Source organism: Berghia stephanieae, chromosome 1 (genome assembly GCF_034508935.2).
Source record: "Berghia stephanieae isolate SIO BIC M18660-M18661 chromosome 1, UCSD_Bste_1.3, whole genome shotgun sequence".
In the NCBI taxonomy this organism is placed as follows: domain Eukaryota; kingdom Metazoa; phylum Mollusca; class Gastropoda; order Nudibranchia; family Aeolidiidae; genus Berghia; species Berghia stephanieae.
This window is the reverse complement of record NC_088360.1, coordinates 64587612-64607721: the sequence shown is the minus strand read 5'-3', so window position 1 is coordinate 64607721 and position 20110 is coordinate 64587612. Positions and strand designations below refer to the sequence as shown.

General features: G+C 34.2%; 1 protein-coding gene across 9 annotated transcripts in view; it reads right to left on the bottom strand.

The window, feature by feature from the left end:
• Nucleotides 1-20110, bottom strand: part of LOC144979489 (uncharacterized) — a 215093-nt gene that overhangs the window by 9482 nt on the left and 185501 nt on the right. For all 9 annotated transcript variants that reach the window (XM_078926198.1, XM_078926172.1, XM_078926181.1 and 6 more), the window contains 2 exons: nucleotides 15680-15739; nucleotides 14937-15139 (listed from right to left, as the gene is read on the bottom strand). In XM_078926198.1, the coding sequence (XP_078782324.1) occupies nucleotides 14937-15139; nucleotides 15680-15739 (263 nt within the window). The remainder of the gene's footprint in view (nucleotides 1-14936; nucleotides 15140-15679; nucleotides 15740-20110) is intronic.

Below are 20110 nucleotides of genomic sequence, written 5' to 3'. Positions count from 1 at the left end.
TACATGTTGCTTAGGCAGCAAACTGAAGTTGGCCATGAATCAATTCAAGCATGACCATAGTTTTTATAGCCAAAATGCCCCTTCTTTTATTTTGTAGGAAAACAATAATCATGGTTTCCCCTCATCCCTAAACAAAACCATATCCATGTCCAGGGAACCGAAGATTGTCGCTTGTTTTTGGTTAAGGTGGACCATACTTTTTTTTTTTTTAACAGCGCATCAAATGATCAAAGTCAAAGCATACGGTCAATGCAATGAAGAGAGTAAATTCGAATCTATCTCCTATCTCTTCGCTCAGATGACCCTTTTGACAGAAGACTACTACTACTTCCACTATAACTGCACCACCACTACTGTACTATAGCCACTGAAACCACAAAACTATCTATACTATTACTATCTAGAACTAATGGACCGTATGGCTCAGCGGTACGGTTTTCGTCTTGTTACAAAAGTCGAGCAATGCCAATGCTAAGTGTGATCAGGAATAGGATGGGTGACTAATCGTGAAAAATTATGGCCCCCGCATTGTTTCCCTGGCTAAGGCACTTTACACACATTACCCCACTCGATTGAATGAGTATCTGGCTACAGAAATAACGGATAGTGTAGTGACAGTTTTAGTACACAAGGGTCGCCTAACAGGCTGTATGACAAATAAATATGGTTCCATACGGCTTGTTGAAGTTGGGGGGGGGGGGGGGGGGGAGGAGGATGATAAATATGAAACATTGTGAAGCGCATTGCTCACGGCTATCAGTAGAAATGCGCTGTATAAATATTCATATTTATGTACTTGGTCCAACTGTCACTATTACTATTTTTACTAATTATCATTAATAAAAATAATAATAATAATAATAATAATAATAATAATAATAATAATAATAATAATAATAATAATAATAATATAATAATAATAATAATAATATTATTATTATTATTATTATCAATATTATTATTATTATTGTTGTCAATATCACTGTTTAGTGGTTAATTAAAGTGTTAAAGATACTTGCAAAATGTTGGTGTTGTGTGTGTTGTAGCAATCGGCCTCCAGCGAAGCAACTCTGTCTACAAGAGACGCACAAGACAGTGGCACTAAACATCCCTGGCATGCAATTAGTCATACAACATAAAAGCAACATTCACGGTAGCGTTAATGACGTCAAAGACAAATCAATAGTGACATACAACCAGGACATGACAGTAAGTGAGGTGGAAATTCTCAGAATTGAAAGCAGACACGTCAACAAACCTCCACAAATGCCATTCAAGTGGCCAGTTACATCCACCACTAGTGAGAAACCAATGATTGTCATAGGTGACAGCCACAGCACCAAATGGGGATACAATGAGAACACGAAGATGGAGATACTGTTGAGGAATGGGCTGACCAATATAATCTGACACTCTTCTATGACGCATGAATCATCCTTTTCAAGCGCTCGCTGGAGAACAGGCTACAACCCAGACCTTGCATTTGTGTCTTCCAGACATGTCAAAAACTGTCGGCAAACCCATACCAAAATCACAATACAGACCTATCGCCATTGAGGTAGGATCAGTCATCTCTATGAGAACAAACAAATTACATGAACTGTATTCGCGGACCTGGTAGCTGCCTATGAGATAGTAAATCAAAGGTTGCAAGGGTAACTCGTAACACAAAAATAGTTGCAATAATAAAATCCCTTATGTCAAACCATCACTTTTTTGTGGAAATGGATGGGAAGAAAAGCAGATCACAAAAGAATGGACTCCCTCAAGGATCGGTACTTGCACCTATCCTTTTCAACGTTTATATACCAATGACCAACCTCACTTCGAGAACATCCGGGGGGGGGGTTCTATATGCTGATGATGTGTGTTTTGCGTCCCAGGCCTCTGATTTCAAGACCATTGAGGAGAGACTAACGGAGCTCCCCAAGAATGAATTGGTAACACTGAACAGAGCACGGGCAAAACTTGTGAGAACAACTGGAAGCATGAAAAAGTGGGGGCTGGCTGAGACTAGCTTGTGTACATGTGGATGCCCAGAGCAGACATTCTTAGAGAATGCCAGGATGGGCTCAGCTGCACTGACCATGACCTAAGAGACTGCTCCCCAGATGCTGTGGAGTGGGTTCGGTGTTCGGGTGACAAGCTATGATGATGATGACTTGCAAAATGAATAAGTCTTACACCTGCCAACATATAAGTAAGATGACAAAGATTAGAATGTGAGGATGCTGATCTTTTTAACATCAAAGTATTTTGTAACCCGGCACTGCTAACTTTTATGTGTAACCCAGACTGGAAAGTTATTACAAAAGATGATTGCAAGATATTTAGATAAATTGCTAGTCTATCATTGTGATAGACATATGTATTAAACTTACATATCAAATAACCTGTAGGTTAACAGAGAAGGAAGGGCGCACAAGTTCATTGTAATTTGAAATTGAGGAGTTGGAACAAAGTTGATTTGCATTGAGTCAGAATTCAATCAAGTCTTAAGCCTAAAGAATCTTTTTAAAAACAAGAAACAAAAAAACAAACAAACCTACAGCGTGCACCAGAATGAATAAAAACAGGACAGTCTTTAAACTGTATCAATGGAAATTACATCTTGCATTATATACAAGACCTCTAGTGCTATTGTGAGGATTGGTTCTCAGTCTCACCTGTCCTGCTGTATCTGAGGACCATAACACAACTTGTGAAATCCAAATAAATTAAAAACGGATTATAAATTTATATCACTTTTATTGTCATTTCATTCATTCAGACTGAAAATCATTTTAAAAAAATATAGATATGATGTTTCTCCATTGAAGGTATACTTGTATTCTCATCCTGTGAAAGAGAAAGAAAAAAAAAATAAAGAAAATTGATAATTATTACTGAAACTGTGTAGTTCCATTTTTTTTTTGTGATGCAAGAGCCTCAGCAAAAGCTTTGGTTAAGAAAGGTTCTGATTCAAGAAATGTACTTCTTAGGCAGAACATGCGATTGACCTGTGTAGACTTTAGTACTATGGTCTTGCTTATAATTATCAAGCGCAGAAAGTTTGCCATTAAAATGATTATTTAATAGAATTTAATATAATTTGATTCGAGAAATGGAACACAAAGGAAGAATTTGCGATTAACCTGTCCAGACATAAGCATCATGGTCTTGTTTTTAAGTGCAGAAACTTTGCAAATAAATAGAATAAATAGAAAAGAATTTGATTTGAGAAATGGAATACAAAGGCAGAATTTGCGACTAACCAGTTAAGACAAAAGCGCCATGGTCTATTTACAAAATACAGAAACTTTGTGAATATTTCGAGAAATGTAGCACAAAAGCATCACTGTCTTGCATATGAAGTGCAGAAAGTTTGTGATTAAGTCACTGCAGTATATAATATGATGTTGCTGATAAATGAAACAATGTAATACGATTTTGAAAAATATGTTCTGCAACACCACATGGTCCCATCTATCAAATTCTACTACCATTACAAATCAACTACATAAATGGATTCATCAGGACTCTTATCTTATTGATAAATTAAATTATAAATATAAAAAAGGATATAATAAACTTTAACAAATAATTAGAAAGTTAAATGATAGACAAGATAAAGAGATCATTGCCATTTCTTTTTAAATTTCGTATTCATAACCAAGGAATCCAGGAAGCAGATTTCTTTTGCCATATTCTTCTTGACTTCCCTATGTAAATGTTTCTTTCAAGTGTATAACAAGCTCATTTGTATAAAGAAACAGGAGCCAATACCATTAAACTGGAGAGATCATTGCCAAAAATTACATAGGGATAGATATGCATTGGTTTTAATGTGTAGTATTAGACATTGTCATTAGAAAAAAGTTTTTAAAATCTTTACAAACTGCAGTAAGCTGCTTTTAAAATTAAGAAACGCTCGAAAGCAAAATATGGTCCTATTTTCTTAACCACCGCTCTCTAGTCTCTAGATTATACTTGATAGGTCAATAAAGCTGAGAGGTTTTATGAAGAATATAGACGAAAAACATTAATTCCAATAAAAAAAAAAACAAAGAAGGGTCCATAATGATATATGAGGAATTATATGATGATGATAATAATAATAATAATGATACTTCTTCCTGAATATAAATTGATTAATTCCCATGGTATAGGCAGGCCAATGCTTCCAGAACAATTAAAGGAATTCAGAGACTCATTCTTGTTCTAATGTTATTTAGATCTGAAAAAAAAAAAAATGATAAGCATGGCATCCTAAAGCATTTTGTCATGGTCCCATAAAAAGCAATATCATCTCACACAAAATCATAAAGTAAAATTCATATGGACCAAAAAATGAATAAAAGTTATAATTGCTTTATTTTATCAATTATTCTCATTGGATTTATTTACCTTTATATTTATTAAATGGCAATTCGAAATTAAGATAGCAATGTTTGAATGAATAACTGGATCTAACTCTATGTAAAATGTAAATGTGCAACTTATTCAGAGTTCAGCAAGCACTTGTTACAGTATGTTGCTTCATGTTACAGGAAAAACTCCAGTTCCATGAGCATTATGACTCTAAAGGACCAATTATTTCAAAGTAAGATGAAATACCATTTACTGTTATCAAGCACTATTTAAGGCCTGTTGCTTCATGTTACAGAAACAGGAAAAACTCCAGTTCCATGAGCCTTATGACTCTAAAGAACCACTTATTTCAATGTAAGAATAAATACCATTCAATATTGAATATAAACATGACATATTTCTTAATGGTTTGCTGATATTCAATAAAAACATTAGAAAACAATGGACCTGGAACTCAGATACCACAAGGTTGTTAAAACCGTTGGGTCAGGTCTAATTTTATCAGAGGTTTCATGAAGGCAAGATTACATAACCAATGTCGATTAGCTTTTTAAAAAATGGGCTTTTATTTACCTTCTGGTCAACTCATTTGATCAATTTTTTCCTGTATATAACTTTCTGATCACATAAGAAAAGTCTAATAAACATTGATATTTTAAAAGCCTCTAGATTTCACTTTAAAGTCAAATAAAATATCTGATCACAAATAACATTTTTGATAATTCTATCAATAGAGAGAGCTTTTCACAATTGTTGGCTTATTATTCCTCAGGCAAAATTTAGATAAGACATCATTTGGTGTTTCATATGAATTACAAAATCCTAAAAGCTTCTTCTTCATAAAAAACGTATGAAATAAAAGTAGGTAATCTAAAGTAATAAGAGAGGTTTAGTTTTCATTTCAATCCAAGGTAAATCCATAAAGAGTTGTAGGATCAGGCCCCTCTTTATCATTATCCCCAAAATTGATTGGGTAACAGGGATGTGTATAAAACTTTAACACCCCCCCCCCCCCACACACACACACAATACTCATACAAAAACGTAAACACTTTTTTTTTCATTTTCATTTTTCTTGAGCCAAGGAAAACTCGTTGCTCCTTTTAGCTGCACAGATTCGAATTCGATTGCTTCCCCCCCCCCCCCTTTCTTTTTTTTTTTTTTTTTGAGCGAGTCTATTCTTTTCTCCTTTTTTTGTTTAGCCTTGTTTCGTTTCTGAGCATGAATTTCTTAAAATTGTTTTTTTTTTTTTTTAAAATAAAAAATTATTGTTTTTTCCCCCTCTATCTGACCATTGCCATTTGGTCGCTCTCTGAATATGTCTGTTTGATTTTTAATTATTTATTCTTTTTAGATACTGTTAGAGATCAGAGTGTTGACGACTATGGCAATTTGCTAGAAAGGAACCGAGAGAGAGAGAGAGAGAGAGAGAGAGAGAGAGAGAGAGAGAGAGAGAGAGAGAGAGAGAGAGAGAGAGAGAGAGAGAGAGAGAGAGAGAGAGAGAGAGAGAGAGAGAGAGAGAGAAAGAGAGAGAGAGAGAGAGAGAGAGAGAATTTTAAAAAGAGAGAGATAGGGGGGGGGGGGGAGGATGGTTGAGACATTTATCCCTTGCACCGCCCTGTAAAAAGAAGACGGAATAATAAAAATGTTAAAAAGTGGCAGAACCACAATGTCGATTCTGACAAGCCTTCCAGGGCAGATGAATTAACCACTCGGCCAGGACACCCACTTGAAAGTAGATGCATATTGTGTATATATTATATGTAGTAAAGACTGATTTATTGTTGGTTAATTTTATGTTTTATATGTATTTTTATTAACTTTACTTATTTCTATATGCATTACGAAACATTCCATATTCTGGAATGTGGATCATTCCATATTCTGGAATGTGGATAATTGTTTAAAAAACTGTGTCTGGGAATAAAGAAAATTGGTTATTCCCAGACACCTGTCTGTGAATAACCAATTTTCGTTATTTGCACTCCCTGCATTTTACAATATAAATATGTTTTCTTTCACACAGCTACCGACCAAATAAGGCGAACCGGCTTGGAAGATCCAAAACATCATACATATAGTTCGACACCTGCCAAATATCAAAGATGCGATAAGGGGTTGAGTGGGACATTTTCTTTTCTTCTTTTTTTTTTTTTTTATCTCCCTACCCTCCCCCTTTCCTAGACATTCTCATTTTTTCACCCCTTCCTCCCTCTCTGCCATTCCTTCGCCCATCGACTCAAAATCAGTAACAAAAAGTCTTATGTGGCAAAAGCGGCTACCAACTTAAATCCCTCAAACAACACAAGATATTGAAAATCGATGGCAGAGACCCTCTGCCTTTGTCTTGTTCCTGTTCCAGTCATGAACAGATAATTATAATGAGAGAATGAAGACCTAAAGATTGTTTTGAAATCTATTATCAGGACAGGAAAGAGCGAGAGTCAATAAAATATGACAAACCGTGAAAGGTACCCACCACGAAAGATGAGGATTAAAAAAACTTGAGATTCTAACTACTGAGGAGGAGGGTGTCTGCTTTTTTTGGTTTTTTTTTGTTCCTTTCTGTTTTGTTTTTTGGTCAAGTTATGACTGACACATGTTCTAGACTGTAAACGTTACCCATAAAATGTCATAAATTACGAAAAGTGTGTTCTCTCACACAGTATTCGAATCACTCACTGAATGAGCATGAAGCAGACATGAGTGAAGGAAATGTAAACTCTGTAAGTGAGAATCGGCGAGTGAAGCTGTACTGTAATGCCTGACACTGACAGTGACAGTCAAATTGCGAAGTGAAATTAAAACAAATAAACAAAGCATTCTAAAATTATGCCTGGGAGACATCCAAAGTTAAATACCCGAAAGCTATTATGGATTAACATTGAACTAAATCGTTTCCTGCTCTCAAAACCAATCAATACAAATTACAAACTCGAACACTGAAATTGGAATCTTACCTTTGCTTGGACTGCCATTCTTTGCCGGTGATTAGGAACTTGAGCAGCCGGACAACGTTGCCCACAAAACAGGTCTCCCGTTTTTGTCGTTCAAATTGTAGATAATACACATTCAGTTAAAAACAAACACGTACAAATAAAATTGTTATTTAGTTAAATTCTTTGTAAATGGCTAAATTATTCCGAAAACCAGATTTCAACTAGTTCTTGTTTTGTTCACACAAGTGCATTAATTTTGGAGAATTAACTTTACCGTGGTTTAAAAATAGACTGACAGTAATTTTTGATAAATTTTACCATTTGTTTAATAAAAAATCAATATTTAGATATTATTTGACGCGTGATCGAGTATTTATGAATATTTGTTTCTTTTGCCACCTAACAGCCAATTTTAAAGGTTATTATTTTCTATAATTTACATTGGAACGTGAGCTGTCATGACAGGAACATGTGTTTTGCCATGTGCTTCTAGACCTTTGTTTACAAATCCGGCACCTAACTGGTCTCTTCCATTCACAAATCAATTTGCCTGTCTGAACATAAAGGGAGGGGATAGTTGTCTTACTTCTTTTTCTATTCGTGATCAAAACTTACAGTTAGAGTACAGTAATAATAGTGTTTTTAGATTGAAGTCACCAAAAGAAAAAAATTTTTAAAAGAATAAAATATTGAGTCATAATTGAGCAAACTAAGCTTTGTCTCAGTATTGAGACAGTTACTCTTAGTTTAATTTCAGTATGAGAAGAAGAAAACAAAATTCCCAGTCTTTACTCTTGGTGGGGTTGGATATAATCTATCAAAATATTTGGGAACAAACCTAGAATATGAAATTAGCTATATCAATTCCATTACAGAGAAGATGGCTCAGATTAGACTGTACTTTGTGAGAAAACATGAAAAGAATTTATACATTTTGCATACCTTTTGCTTTTATTATTTTGGAGACACACGATTCCCTTTGTACCGTAACTCATAGCTGCCAACTTTTCAAAATGCAAAAACGTATTATTATACGCAGTGCGGCGCAGACGCCCAATTCATGTCTTAAAATGGCATATTTCTTAATGTACTTAAGTACTAGAATGGTCAGAACTGAAATACTAAGAGAAGCTTACCTTTATCATCATACTGGGTAGGCATAAGTGATGGGGAGGTGGTGACAGAAGCAGATTACCGAGGCTTGGGCTTAACAGCCTCCTTTGTGGCTGTCTTTGCCCTCTTCAGGAACTCTGAGTCAAGTTAGGAAAAATAAGACTGACTTCAGGGGCAGCCTGAGCACAGACATGATTTCAGGACTTCTCATTGTCAAGTCTAATAGCACTCCATGCTATGACAGTGAGTTCAGCTCAGAGTTCCTGAAGAGGGCAAAGACAGCTGCATTGGTGTGAGCATTAGTTTTTTGGGGGGGGTTTTTCTGGATTTTTTTTCTTTTTCTGGATTGGCCAAATCGTACTAAGTACGATTTTATCGTACTGGTTGGCAGCTATGCCGTAACTCAATCTGGCTTTGCAGTGTATACAGTAAACTGCCCCATCAAAAGTTATTTTTCTGACATAATCATAATAGGAAAGAAATTCTCTATTTTTATCTTTATATCCTTATTTTCCAACCAAGACCACTTGAATTTATTTCTGACTTTGCCTTCGATCAGTGAAGGTCGTGGCCTTCTGCACATTCCTCGAGCTAAGGGCAAAAACTGTAGTATTCATTTAACTAACCCTAAAACAAAAAATAAAACCTAGTACCTTTGACTAGCCCTAATAGGAAAAAACGAAAACTAAGTCTTTTACTATACCTAAACTAACCAAAACCACCAAAAAAATAATCCAAAAAAACCCCTCAGATCTCTAGATAATCTTGCCTAATTAAAATCAAAATAAATTTAAAAAAAATAAATAAATAAAAAACAAGGACTGCTCTGCACTACTTTTCAATACTTCAACGACAATGGAGAACCAAAACATAATTGTAGGGAATTTTAAACGTTTACCAATCAATCAAGGTTTGTTCTCCAGCTTTAAAAATACTACCAAAAATTGACAGTCGGCAAAATAAAACTAAACCAAAGACATCCGTTTGGGTTCCAAATTAAATATAATCTTTAAATTTTTTTAATTAGCGAGAAATCTTGTCGACAATGTTCAAAAATACAATTGTAAATTACTTAAACAACGAGATGTCAGAAATTGTTTGTAGGAGCTTAATCCAAAGAAATATACCGAATTGTGTCAAACGATGTGTGAAGACATTGATGATAAGACTCAACTGAGTGTGTGTTGAGACGACTGGCACATGCAATGGCGAGAGGTACCATACGATGATCGTGAAGCGGGCGGAGAATCCCCTTGCAATGCACGTAGCGAATGAAGTATTATAAGATAAAATATACTTAGAAAATTAAACGAGACTTACCTGTAAGTTGAAGTTTGATTGGAATTTTATAGACCCAAGAATATTCTTAGGCCTTGACCGAGAGAGAAAGCGTCCCTGCACATGCGCAATCACTATTTAAAGCTAATAGGCTACAATAGCTGTTACCATCAATTATCTAATTAAAAGGCCTCAAATTGATTTGCAATTTTGCAAAACGATGTATACATTCATGGGGTGGGATGAAATTGGGAAGGGCGGTCAAGGCCTAAGAATATTCTTGGGTCTATAAAATTCCAATCAAACTTCAACTTACAGGTAAGTCTCGTTTAATTTTCTAATTTTCTAGACCCAATGAATATTCATATGGCCTTGCCCGAGACTTAAAAGCCGTAACAGCTATTGTAGCGATCCAATATATAAACGGACATACACAATTATAAGCATATTCTTTCATTATGCTATATTAAAACGTTAAAACCTATGATAAAAGGAACGATGTCCTAAGCCATGAGGTTCCATATCTACTTTCATCATTAAGTATGTAAAAAGTTTTTCAAAACTATTGCAGCCTGTGTCCTAAGCCAGACACTGCATAGATAGTTATGATATACATTCATAACTCTGTGACTAAATTCAGACACAGGTTAATCATGTTTAATCTATTTGCAGCCTTTGTCCTAAGCCAGACACTGCATAGATTGTCATTGAGGTATTAAATATAACTCAGTCTGTGATTCCGCCAGACACTGAGTAACAAGGTGCCATATTATGATTTCAGTAAAAATTACTGTAATTGGTCATTGATGTTTTCAATATCAGCCTGTTGTTAAATCCAGACACTGATAATTATGTTCATAATAAGGATAAATTACTCACATCAACGTGCTTTCCGTAACACTGCTTTCCAAAATGCAGTTCCATCATCTTTTACAATTGGTTTATTGTAGAATTTAGCAAACGTCTTCTGACCAGACCATGCTGCTGCCTTAAGTATGACAGAAATATCTACATCTTTAGTAATAGCTGACGTGCTCACAGCCCTGGTGCTGTGTGCTTTGAATATTTGTGTATTTATTCCCGACTTCATAAGAGTCAATTTAATCCATCGACCGATTGTTTCCTTAGTTACCGGTTTATGTGGACATGCATAACTCAAAAATAGTTGAGATGAATTTCTAAAAGGTTTAGTTCGTTTTATATATTCTTGCAAATACGTTACAACACATAATCGTTTATTAGATGTGTATCCCGGTAATACTATGGAATTTTCATTATTTTTCGGGGTATTATGTTTCAATAATTTAGAAACATGAAAGATGGCCCGAGTTTGTGTAATATGACACTCTTCTAAATTTAACGAGTGAATGGTTTGGCATCTTTGTCTAGTGACTAAGGCACATAATGTGACTAATTTTAAAGTGAGCATTTGTAAAGTTAATTCCTTACAAGGTGAGCATTTTTCCAAAAATTTTAACAATATTGAAACGTCCCAAATTTTGGTGTATCTTGGTTTGCTTGGGTGAGCCAAGAAAATACTTCTCATCAAACGTTTTATTTTGTTATCATCTCCGATGGAAGGTTGGTCGAAAATGCAAGATAATGCAGAACGAGCAGTATTAACTGCACTATAACAAAGTCCTTTTTTAGAAAGGTTTAATAAAAATTCTAGACAGTGTGAAACACTATATTCCTCGACATCCCACTGTTTATCAGAACAAAACTCAATCCATTTCTTAAGGTAAACATTGTATTGTTTAACAGTATTTTGTCTCCAGCCTTTCATTAAAGTCTTGACAACTCGTCGGGACAACCCTTGTCTTTTGAAATTGTTCCTGATAAGACACATGCCATCAGTTGGAGTTTTGGGTATAATGGATGTACTGCTGAGTGGTTTGATGGTAAAATTAACATTTTGGCTTTCTTCAGAAAAAGAGGAGGAAGGCACATCATTTCCATAAGTTTTGGATACCAAGGAGCTATTGTCCAGTGTGGCACGACCATCAATATCTTTGTACTTTGGTCTTCTTGGATTTTCCTGAGAATCCTGGAGATAAGATTAAATGGTGGGAAGATATATCCGTAAGTATCCCATTTATGTTGAAATGAGTTAATGGCGCAGACTTCAGGATCGGGATAGAAAGACATATATATAGGTAATTGTCTGTTTGCACGAGAAGCAAACAGATCTATTTCAGGGCATCCAAATTTCTCACATAACCTATCAAAAACTTCTGGGTGTAATTTCCATTCTGTATGAATTCTAACTTTCCTACTGTGTGAATCGGCTATATTTGATTTTCCAGCTATATGACAAGCAGACAACCAGATTCCTCTTTCTTTACACCACAAGATGATTTGTTTAGTATAATAGTTAACAAGTCTAGAGTGTGTACCCCCAAGATTATTAATGTATGAAGCGGCAGTCTGATTATCCATTTGGATCTGTATATGACAATTCTTAAAATCACATAGGGACTGAATACCCAACAACCCTGCTTTGATTTCGAGAACATTTATGTGGAGTTTGGACTCCTCTTCTGTCCACATGCCGTGTGTATTTCTATCATTGAAAACTGCCCCCCATGCATAACTAGATGCGTCTGTTTGAATAGTGACATCTGCATTACCATGAGAAATCATTTTCCCACTATAAACTCCCTCTTTAATCCACCATTGTATTTCTTGTACACATGCTTCATTAAGAGTGGTAAGGTTATTACAATTATAATTTGTCTCTAATGATTTGATTTTAAGCATTTCCAGTTCTCTATAATATAGCGGACCATATTCAACCGCTGGAAAACTAGCCACAAAGACTCCAATTAATCTTGCTAATTCCCTTACTGTAAGGGAGGTATGACTCATCACATTCTTTGACATCTGGATGATATGATTTCTTTTATCCTCACCTAAACTTATTTTCATCAGTGTCGAATCTAGAATGAAACCTAAATGTAATAGCTTTTGCGTAGGTTCATATATAGATTTATCAGAGAGTTCAAAACCTAACGAAGTCAGAAGTTGCTTCGTAATTATAACGTTTTCCTGACATGCTTTATGATTAGAGCCTTGTAGATAGAAATCATCAATGTACACACAAGACAAAAAACCTCTTTGTCTCAAAAAACCTAACCTGGTTTTAAAATTTTGGTAAACAGTCTTGGGCTATCTCGAAACCCCTGAGGCAAAACCATATATTTATAAACTTGACCCTCAAACATAAATTTTAAGTATTTTGTAAAATCGGGGTGCATTGGAATGCTATGAAAAGCATTGGATATATCAATACATGCCATGTAGCAATTTTGTTGCATGAGATTAAGGCACGTAGTTAGTCCCTCCATCTTGAAGTGAGTAAATTTAACAAAATTTTTATTCAAGCATTTGAGATTAAGAATGGGTCTGTATTTGTTGTTATTCGATCTTTTCTCTCTTAAGAAAATATTATTCATGTAATCTCCCTCTTCAACAGTGCTTTCCTCAATTACTTCTTGTTTCAATAATTCTCCAATTATAGCCCTTAATGCTATGGTTTCCTGTGCATTAAATTTCAATTGATGGGGAATTTTATTTTGAATTGGTGGAGAAATGAATTGGATTTTACAGCCTTTGACACATTGTAAAATTATTTTGTCTTCTGTGATTTTTTCCCAATTATGAATAAAATGCCTTGTTCGACCACCTAAAGCTAAATCGTTTCCTTCACTTACATTTAATATGGTTTGTTGCGACGACCCTGTTGTCGAGTTTTGTTGCTGAAGTTCTGGTATTTGTTGTTGTTGTTGTTGTTGTTGTTGTTGTTTTTGTAATGTTTTCCCCTGTTGTTGTACACAGGGTTTTTCCCATCTAAAAAAGATAACCTTTTCTTTAAAAAGAACGGCTTGTTTTGATGTCTTTGGTATGGTTTGACACGATTGACTCTTTGAGAAACCTTCAGGGTTTCCGAGACATCTTTGACTTTCTCTGTCAATTGTTTTCCAAAAAGAGAGTCCTCGCACGGATACTGCTCAGAACACAATGACGAGAATTCCAATTTTACTTCAGATTTAAAATTCTGTCGTCTATGTAAATCCAGGCTGTGTGATCCGTCTGCTAATAACGCCACGGAATCTGCACAGGAATTAGTGATGGAGTCTATGTCCTGTTGACAAACTGAATCTATATTTATTTTGGTCAGTTTTTCGAAACACATCGTCATGGCGCATAAGCTTTTCACGAGTGTTGTTTGTATTTTTTGAATACTCGAGTCAGTTTGTCTAGTTTCTTTTTGGACCATCTTAAAAATTTCTGGATTACAAGTAAGAGTCTCCATTCTGCCACAATTTGTAGGTTTTATATAATTTAGAAATAGTTGGTCCCTATCCAATATTTGCATTCCGTTGCACAGGATATTATTAATTCCCTTTGCTAGGTCCTCGTTAATTAGAGGCCCTTCAATTTCCTTTGTACCTGATACATCTTTAAAATAGGAGATTGATGAAGACGTTTGTGCTTCTGACACTACACCGTCTTCTTGTCCATCATTAACATTGTTAATTGTTTCGTAGTCGTTCAGCGTGTCACATTCTGTCATCTCCTTATCGTATGCATTTTTTAACTCCGTGACAACCGGAATGATCGCCATGAGTTTATTAAGTTGTTGTTTAATTTCTGAAAGTTCGCCGTCGCCACCATTATCAGATTTTTTACTTCTCTTTACTTTGGAAGGCTCGCCCTTCTTCCTACCTTCAGTCTTACTCGACACATCACTCCTATTTTCACCGTCATCACTGTTATTTTTGGTTTCGTTGTTACACACCGTCCTGTTAAGGAATTGGGTCAGTGGGGCGTCCGACGCCATTGTCTTAATAAATAAGTGCAAGCGCGAAATCACGCACAATAAAATGAAATCGATAACAATCCACTTAATATCTTAATAATTGAAGAACAAAATCATAATCCACGAATCATCACATGATAATTTAAGCACAAAATAATATATTTTCAATAACAATTGCATCAATATAAGTAGGTAATTAATTCTAAATCCAAGAGAATTAAAAACACGATGATTGCTTTGCAAGGTTCACTTTTTAAGTGATTGCACATGTGCAGGGACGCTTTCTCTCTCGGGCAAGGCCATATGAATATTCATTGGGTCTATAAAATTCACTCATCAATCATGCTACTTTTTTACATAATTCCACATAAATCACTTGCAATAGTGCTTGATAGATAGTCACCAATCTAGTTATGGAAAATCAAAAGGCCTACCACTTGGCGTGACTCCTCATTCTTGCTGTCATTGACATTCCTTGGAGATTTGTTGGCTTCCTTCAAAAACTGGTCTAGAGTTAGCATTTCACTGCCAGGAGAAGATCTCCCTGGAGTCTTGCGTCCACTCAATCCTGGCGTTGTTGGCCTCCGACCACCAGGGCTGCTGTCTCCCTCATCAAAGTTGTAAGGTCTTCCTACTCCTGGAGAACAAAAAGTATTGGTGGTGGTGGTGGTGGAAGTGATGATGATGATGATGATGATGATGATGATGATGATGATGATGATGATGATGATGATAATAATAATAATAATCAAATCTTTTTTTTTTTTAATGGGTTGAGGATCAACATTGTTCCATACATTACAGTTAAATTTCTATCATTGAGCACAAAATTACTGGCAAACATGGGTGAAAGTGATTGACATTCAGAACTAAGTATTGAGACCCATGTCTACATATCACAAAATGATTGTTTAAAGCTTTCATTTTACTCCAAAACACACTCGGTTTCTATTATTTCAACACTTCTATCTAAACTGTTACTTTAAATCAAACATGTGAAAACAAGATTCCAAAAGCAAATTTCAGAGACAGATACAGTACAGAGGCCAATGAAGTAAAGAAATAGCTGCGGGCAGACAAACGGTGGTTCGTTTCTTTTTCCAGGAAAAACTAAATAAGATAACTCAATGAATAAGTCGAAATAAATCAAACTAATCAAGGCAAATATTCAATTTACCAGGCAGGATACTGGACTCCCCAACAACGGCATCATTCAAATCCTCACTTGATTTGGCACCTGTGTGAAGATCATTACAGCATTGTATATATCAAACACAAGAGGCAGAACTTATATCGAAATTGGAAGAGGTGTAAGACATCTGAACTTCATATCTCTTTTAATAGCTACTCCAAACCACATGATTTTGTCGTCAGTAGGAGTTTTTCTCTCAAAATAACGCTTTTAAAACTGTCATCATTTGCTTCATTATTGAGCGAAGAACATGTTTTTAGCACATAGTAAAAGTGCTACTTTTCTTCTTTCTAAAAATATCAAATTTGTTTGTTTAGTGTTGCTGGAAATATATGTTAAATTGATTCAGGTTAGACACCTTTCATAGAAATTACGCTTTTTTGATAGCCAATTTATACCCTTTTGGCACTTCATGGAGGCTGAACTACCCCAATGATTGGATTTATTCACAAGTGGCATTAAAATAATGGTGAAAAACAGACCTTTCTTTGAGTAAACCTTTAAAAATTATTTGCGGGAGTTAAGTTTTTAAAAATCATGTTAGAAAAATAAAATCAGAGAAAAAACCCAACTTTTTATTTATTTTCTAGCTTATAAAGTTGTATCAAATGAAAGCAACAAGATATGAAGTGAGTAGAAAAGTGCCAGAAGACAATAGAGAATAAAAAAATTTTTTCGCGGCGGTGGTGGGGTTTGAACCTGCGACCTTATTGGTACGACAACTCCGCCTGGCAGGTGAGAGCGTGGCTCTACCGTGTGAGCTATCCACGAACACAAAAATATTCGTTTCAAACCCAAAGTCATTTCTAGATCCCTCTCTCACTTCAAACCCCACCACCGCCGCGGGAAAAATTTTTTTTATTCTCTATTGTCTTCTGGCACTTTTCTACTCACTTCATATCTTGTTGTTACCAACATAAGTGCCTGCTCCACTCACTTTTCTGAATTAAAAATTCACCCCATACACCGGAGCATACTCAATGTCTCAATCGTTTCTATGTTATATGTTTGTGATGAGAATATTGGCTATTAAGCTGGTCAAAATTACTTCGCGATGGTGGCGAACGAATCAGCGATCTCAAGAAGTGGGTGAGAGAGGGATCTAGAAATGACTTTGGGTTTGAAACGAATATTTTTGTGTTCGTGGATAGCTCACACGGTAGAGCCACGCTCTCACCTGCCAGGCGGAGTTGTCGTACCAATAAGGTCGCAGGTTCAAACCCCACCACCGCCGCGAAAAAAATTTTTTATTCTCTATTGTCTTCTGGCACTTTTCTACTCACTTCATATCTTGTTGTTACCAACATAAGTGCCTGCTCCACTCACTTTTCTGAATTAAAAAATCAAATGAAAGCCTGACATCTCTTTTGTTTTGCGAGTTGGATCCATTGTTTGGTGTAATTCATGGAAATTCTAACATTTCCGAGTTCAACCCCCCCACCCTGAAAATTTTAAAAAATAATAAGCTTCAATTCTACTTTATATATATCTATATATATATATATATATATATATATATATATATATATATATATATATATATATATATATATATATATATATATATATATATATATACGTATGTATATATATATAACTGTATTCTTTAACTTCTGTCAATTTTTGCAATTCCTTGTTTTTCCTCATTTTTTTCCATTATCAAATTTGAATCAGTAATATTTTGGTTAATTAATTTGATTTTATTCAAGAGTACCCATTCTTGCCTTTTATTTGATGCCTTATTGAAATATAGGTGGCTTTATTTTAACTTTTAATAAATTTGTGAAAATTGGTGATTCCAGCAATTTTTAGGTCACATTCGAATATTGCGCAAATTATATTTTTTAAAGCATTCTTAATGCAATAATTCATAGCTTTTTAACATACAGTCACAGTCTTGAAAAAAATTGGGTGATTTGTCAGTGTTAGGTAGTGTAAGTTCAAGTTGTTTGGTATTTGAAAATGGGGGTTTCGCCCATTTAAAATGCTACCCAAAAGTCCAAAGTTCAAAGTTGCACAACTCGTGAACTAACTGCGCAATCATGTTGAGTGTAGTATAAAAAGTCTAAGAATTATATGTACTTTCCATCACAGGAAACATATTTGCTGTATGTTAGATTTGAACAACTGGTTTGGAGTTGCTACTTTTAAGCTTTTCTCTATAAATCATATTCAAAACAAAATTTCAATATCATCAATAATAGTTGACAATTTTCAATTTCATTCAATTACTAAGTTTAAAATGAAAACTTGAGATCTCTTAATAAGCCACGCCAAAGACATAAAATAGAAAGCAGTTTTACCTTGTTTCATTTTTTCACCCGTTTTTTAATATAAACATGAGCTAACTTTTTTGGTGAGAACATAATAAAATGAAAGCAACAACAAAACAACCAAAAGTAGCACCCACATCAACATAATATAATAATACAAAACATAAAATTACATCGGAGATGTATAACAATAACATAAATAAAATCAATAAATTCAGTAATTTTCTATTTTACTCAATGTATTTATTCACTTGCTATTTTATTTATTTATTTGTTTATTGAGTTTTTTAACAAATTAATGTAAAAAAATGGTATGAAATAATAAATATTGTGCAAATAATTCTTTTACTGAATTAAGGAGCTTATACAAGCAAGAAAAATATTAACGAAATATTTATATACCACTTAAAAATAATTAAATGAGGAACGGATTGAAATCAAATATTTGCTTTATGTTCATTTGAAATTTGTGCAATTATGTTTTAAAAATATTTTATCACATAAATGAAATGTTTTGAGTAAAACATTCTGACAGATGCTTGCTGATCCAGCATTTCTGTCAATATGTTTATAGTATATTGAAATGAAACAACGATTCAAATTCTACAGTGATAAATCCAATGCAAAAGCAAAATATGAAAGCAAAAGTAGTGACTAGTGACAATAAAAATCAATTGAAAATATCACAGTTTAAATATCTAATTTTAAAATCATCATGAAATTCACGGTTATAAATATTTACGATGGTTTTGGAACGAATATTTTACTGGTTAAACAAATACAAATTGATTACCAAGCATTCAAAATATTTTTTAACTGACTATATATAAAAAGAGAAATTAGATAAAACAAGAGAGAACATGTATTGAGAATCCGTAGACATTTTTATAGAAAATAATATGAAAACTTGATGCCATGTAACTAGCTTTTACTCGCTATTCCAAACCAAAATTAATTGGTAAGCTGCAGTCACAGTACAGTCTTGAAAAATTTGGGTGATTTGTCAGTGTTTTGTATTGTAAGTTCAGAAATTTGAGTCGTTTGGGATAATTCTGTAAGCGAGATTTGAAAATGGGGTTTTGGCCCATTTGAAATTCGACCAAAAAAAGTCCAAAGTTCAAAGTTGCATAACTTTTTAACTAATAACTTCCCTATCATTTTGATTAAGGTATCAAAAGTCTTAGAATTATAAGTACTTTTCTTAACAGTTAACACATTTGCTGAATTTATGTTTTTAAAAATGGGTTTGGAGTAGCTACTTTTAACTTAATAATGAAAATAAAAGCTTCCTTATATCACTCATGAGTAACATTTTTGAGTTTCATTGTAATTAAATAGCAAAATAAACTGCGACCTATCTGTGAATTTATTTGATTATGAACATATTTGTCCCTTAACTTTACAGGAAAATTATCTTAATTAAATTCATTTTCAGTAGAATCTTAATTGGTGATCATTTTTTTTAAAACAATCAACGTCTGTAACAACTTATATTAACAATATGTGACTTCTCATTTTGGAGAAAGGTCATTTGAAGAGTTAAAGGAGAACGACAAACAGCAATTTGTCACACAAGCAGAATTAGTATCGCTACATTAGATCAGAAAACAAAATTCAATGCAACACCTAATTGAATCAAAGATATCAATGAAACAATTTTGAAAAACTGAAAAAATAAATCAAAAATAAAATCTAAATTTTTAAAAGTATCAAATACTTCTGAATAATCATTCAATCATATTTTTTTCAACATTTTTTAATAAACAAGACTCTATTTCAAGTTTTTTTTAAATGTTTATTACACAAGTTTCGTGCTCACAGGGGAAAAAATATTCGAAGTTGAATGTGCAACTGTCATCGATAACTCCTATGATGTTTCAAAGGAAACCAAAATGGCATTTGCAATGAGTGCCATTAGTAGCATGAAATTCATCCTTTGTTGCAATCTAAAACTGACACAAGATTTGTTGAATGGCCTAGTCAGAAAATAGACTTGAGTATCAGGTACTGGTTGAAAAAGTAAACCAAAATAAGGGCGATAGTGGGAAAAGGCTGCAAGAGAACAACATCCACACAATTTCAAAACATTCCTGAAAAGTTCACTCGAGAACAATTTTTAGAACAATATCTAGTAAACCATTTG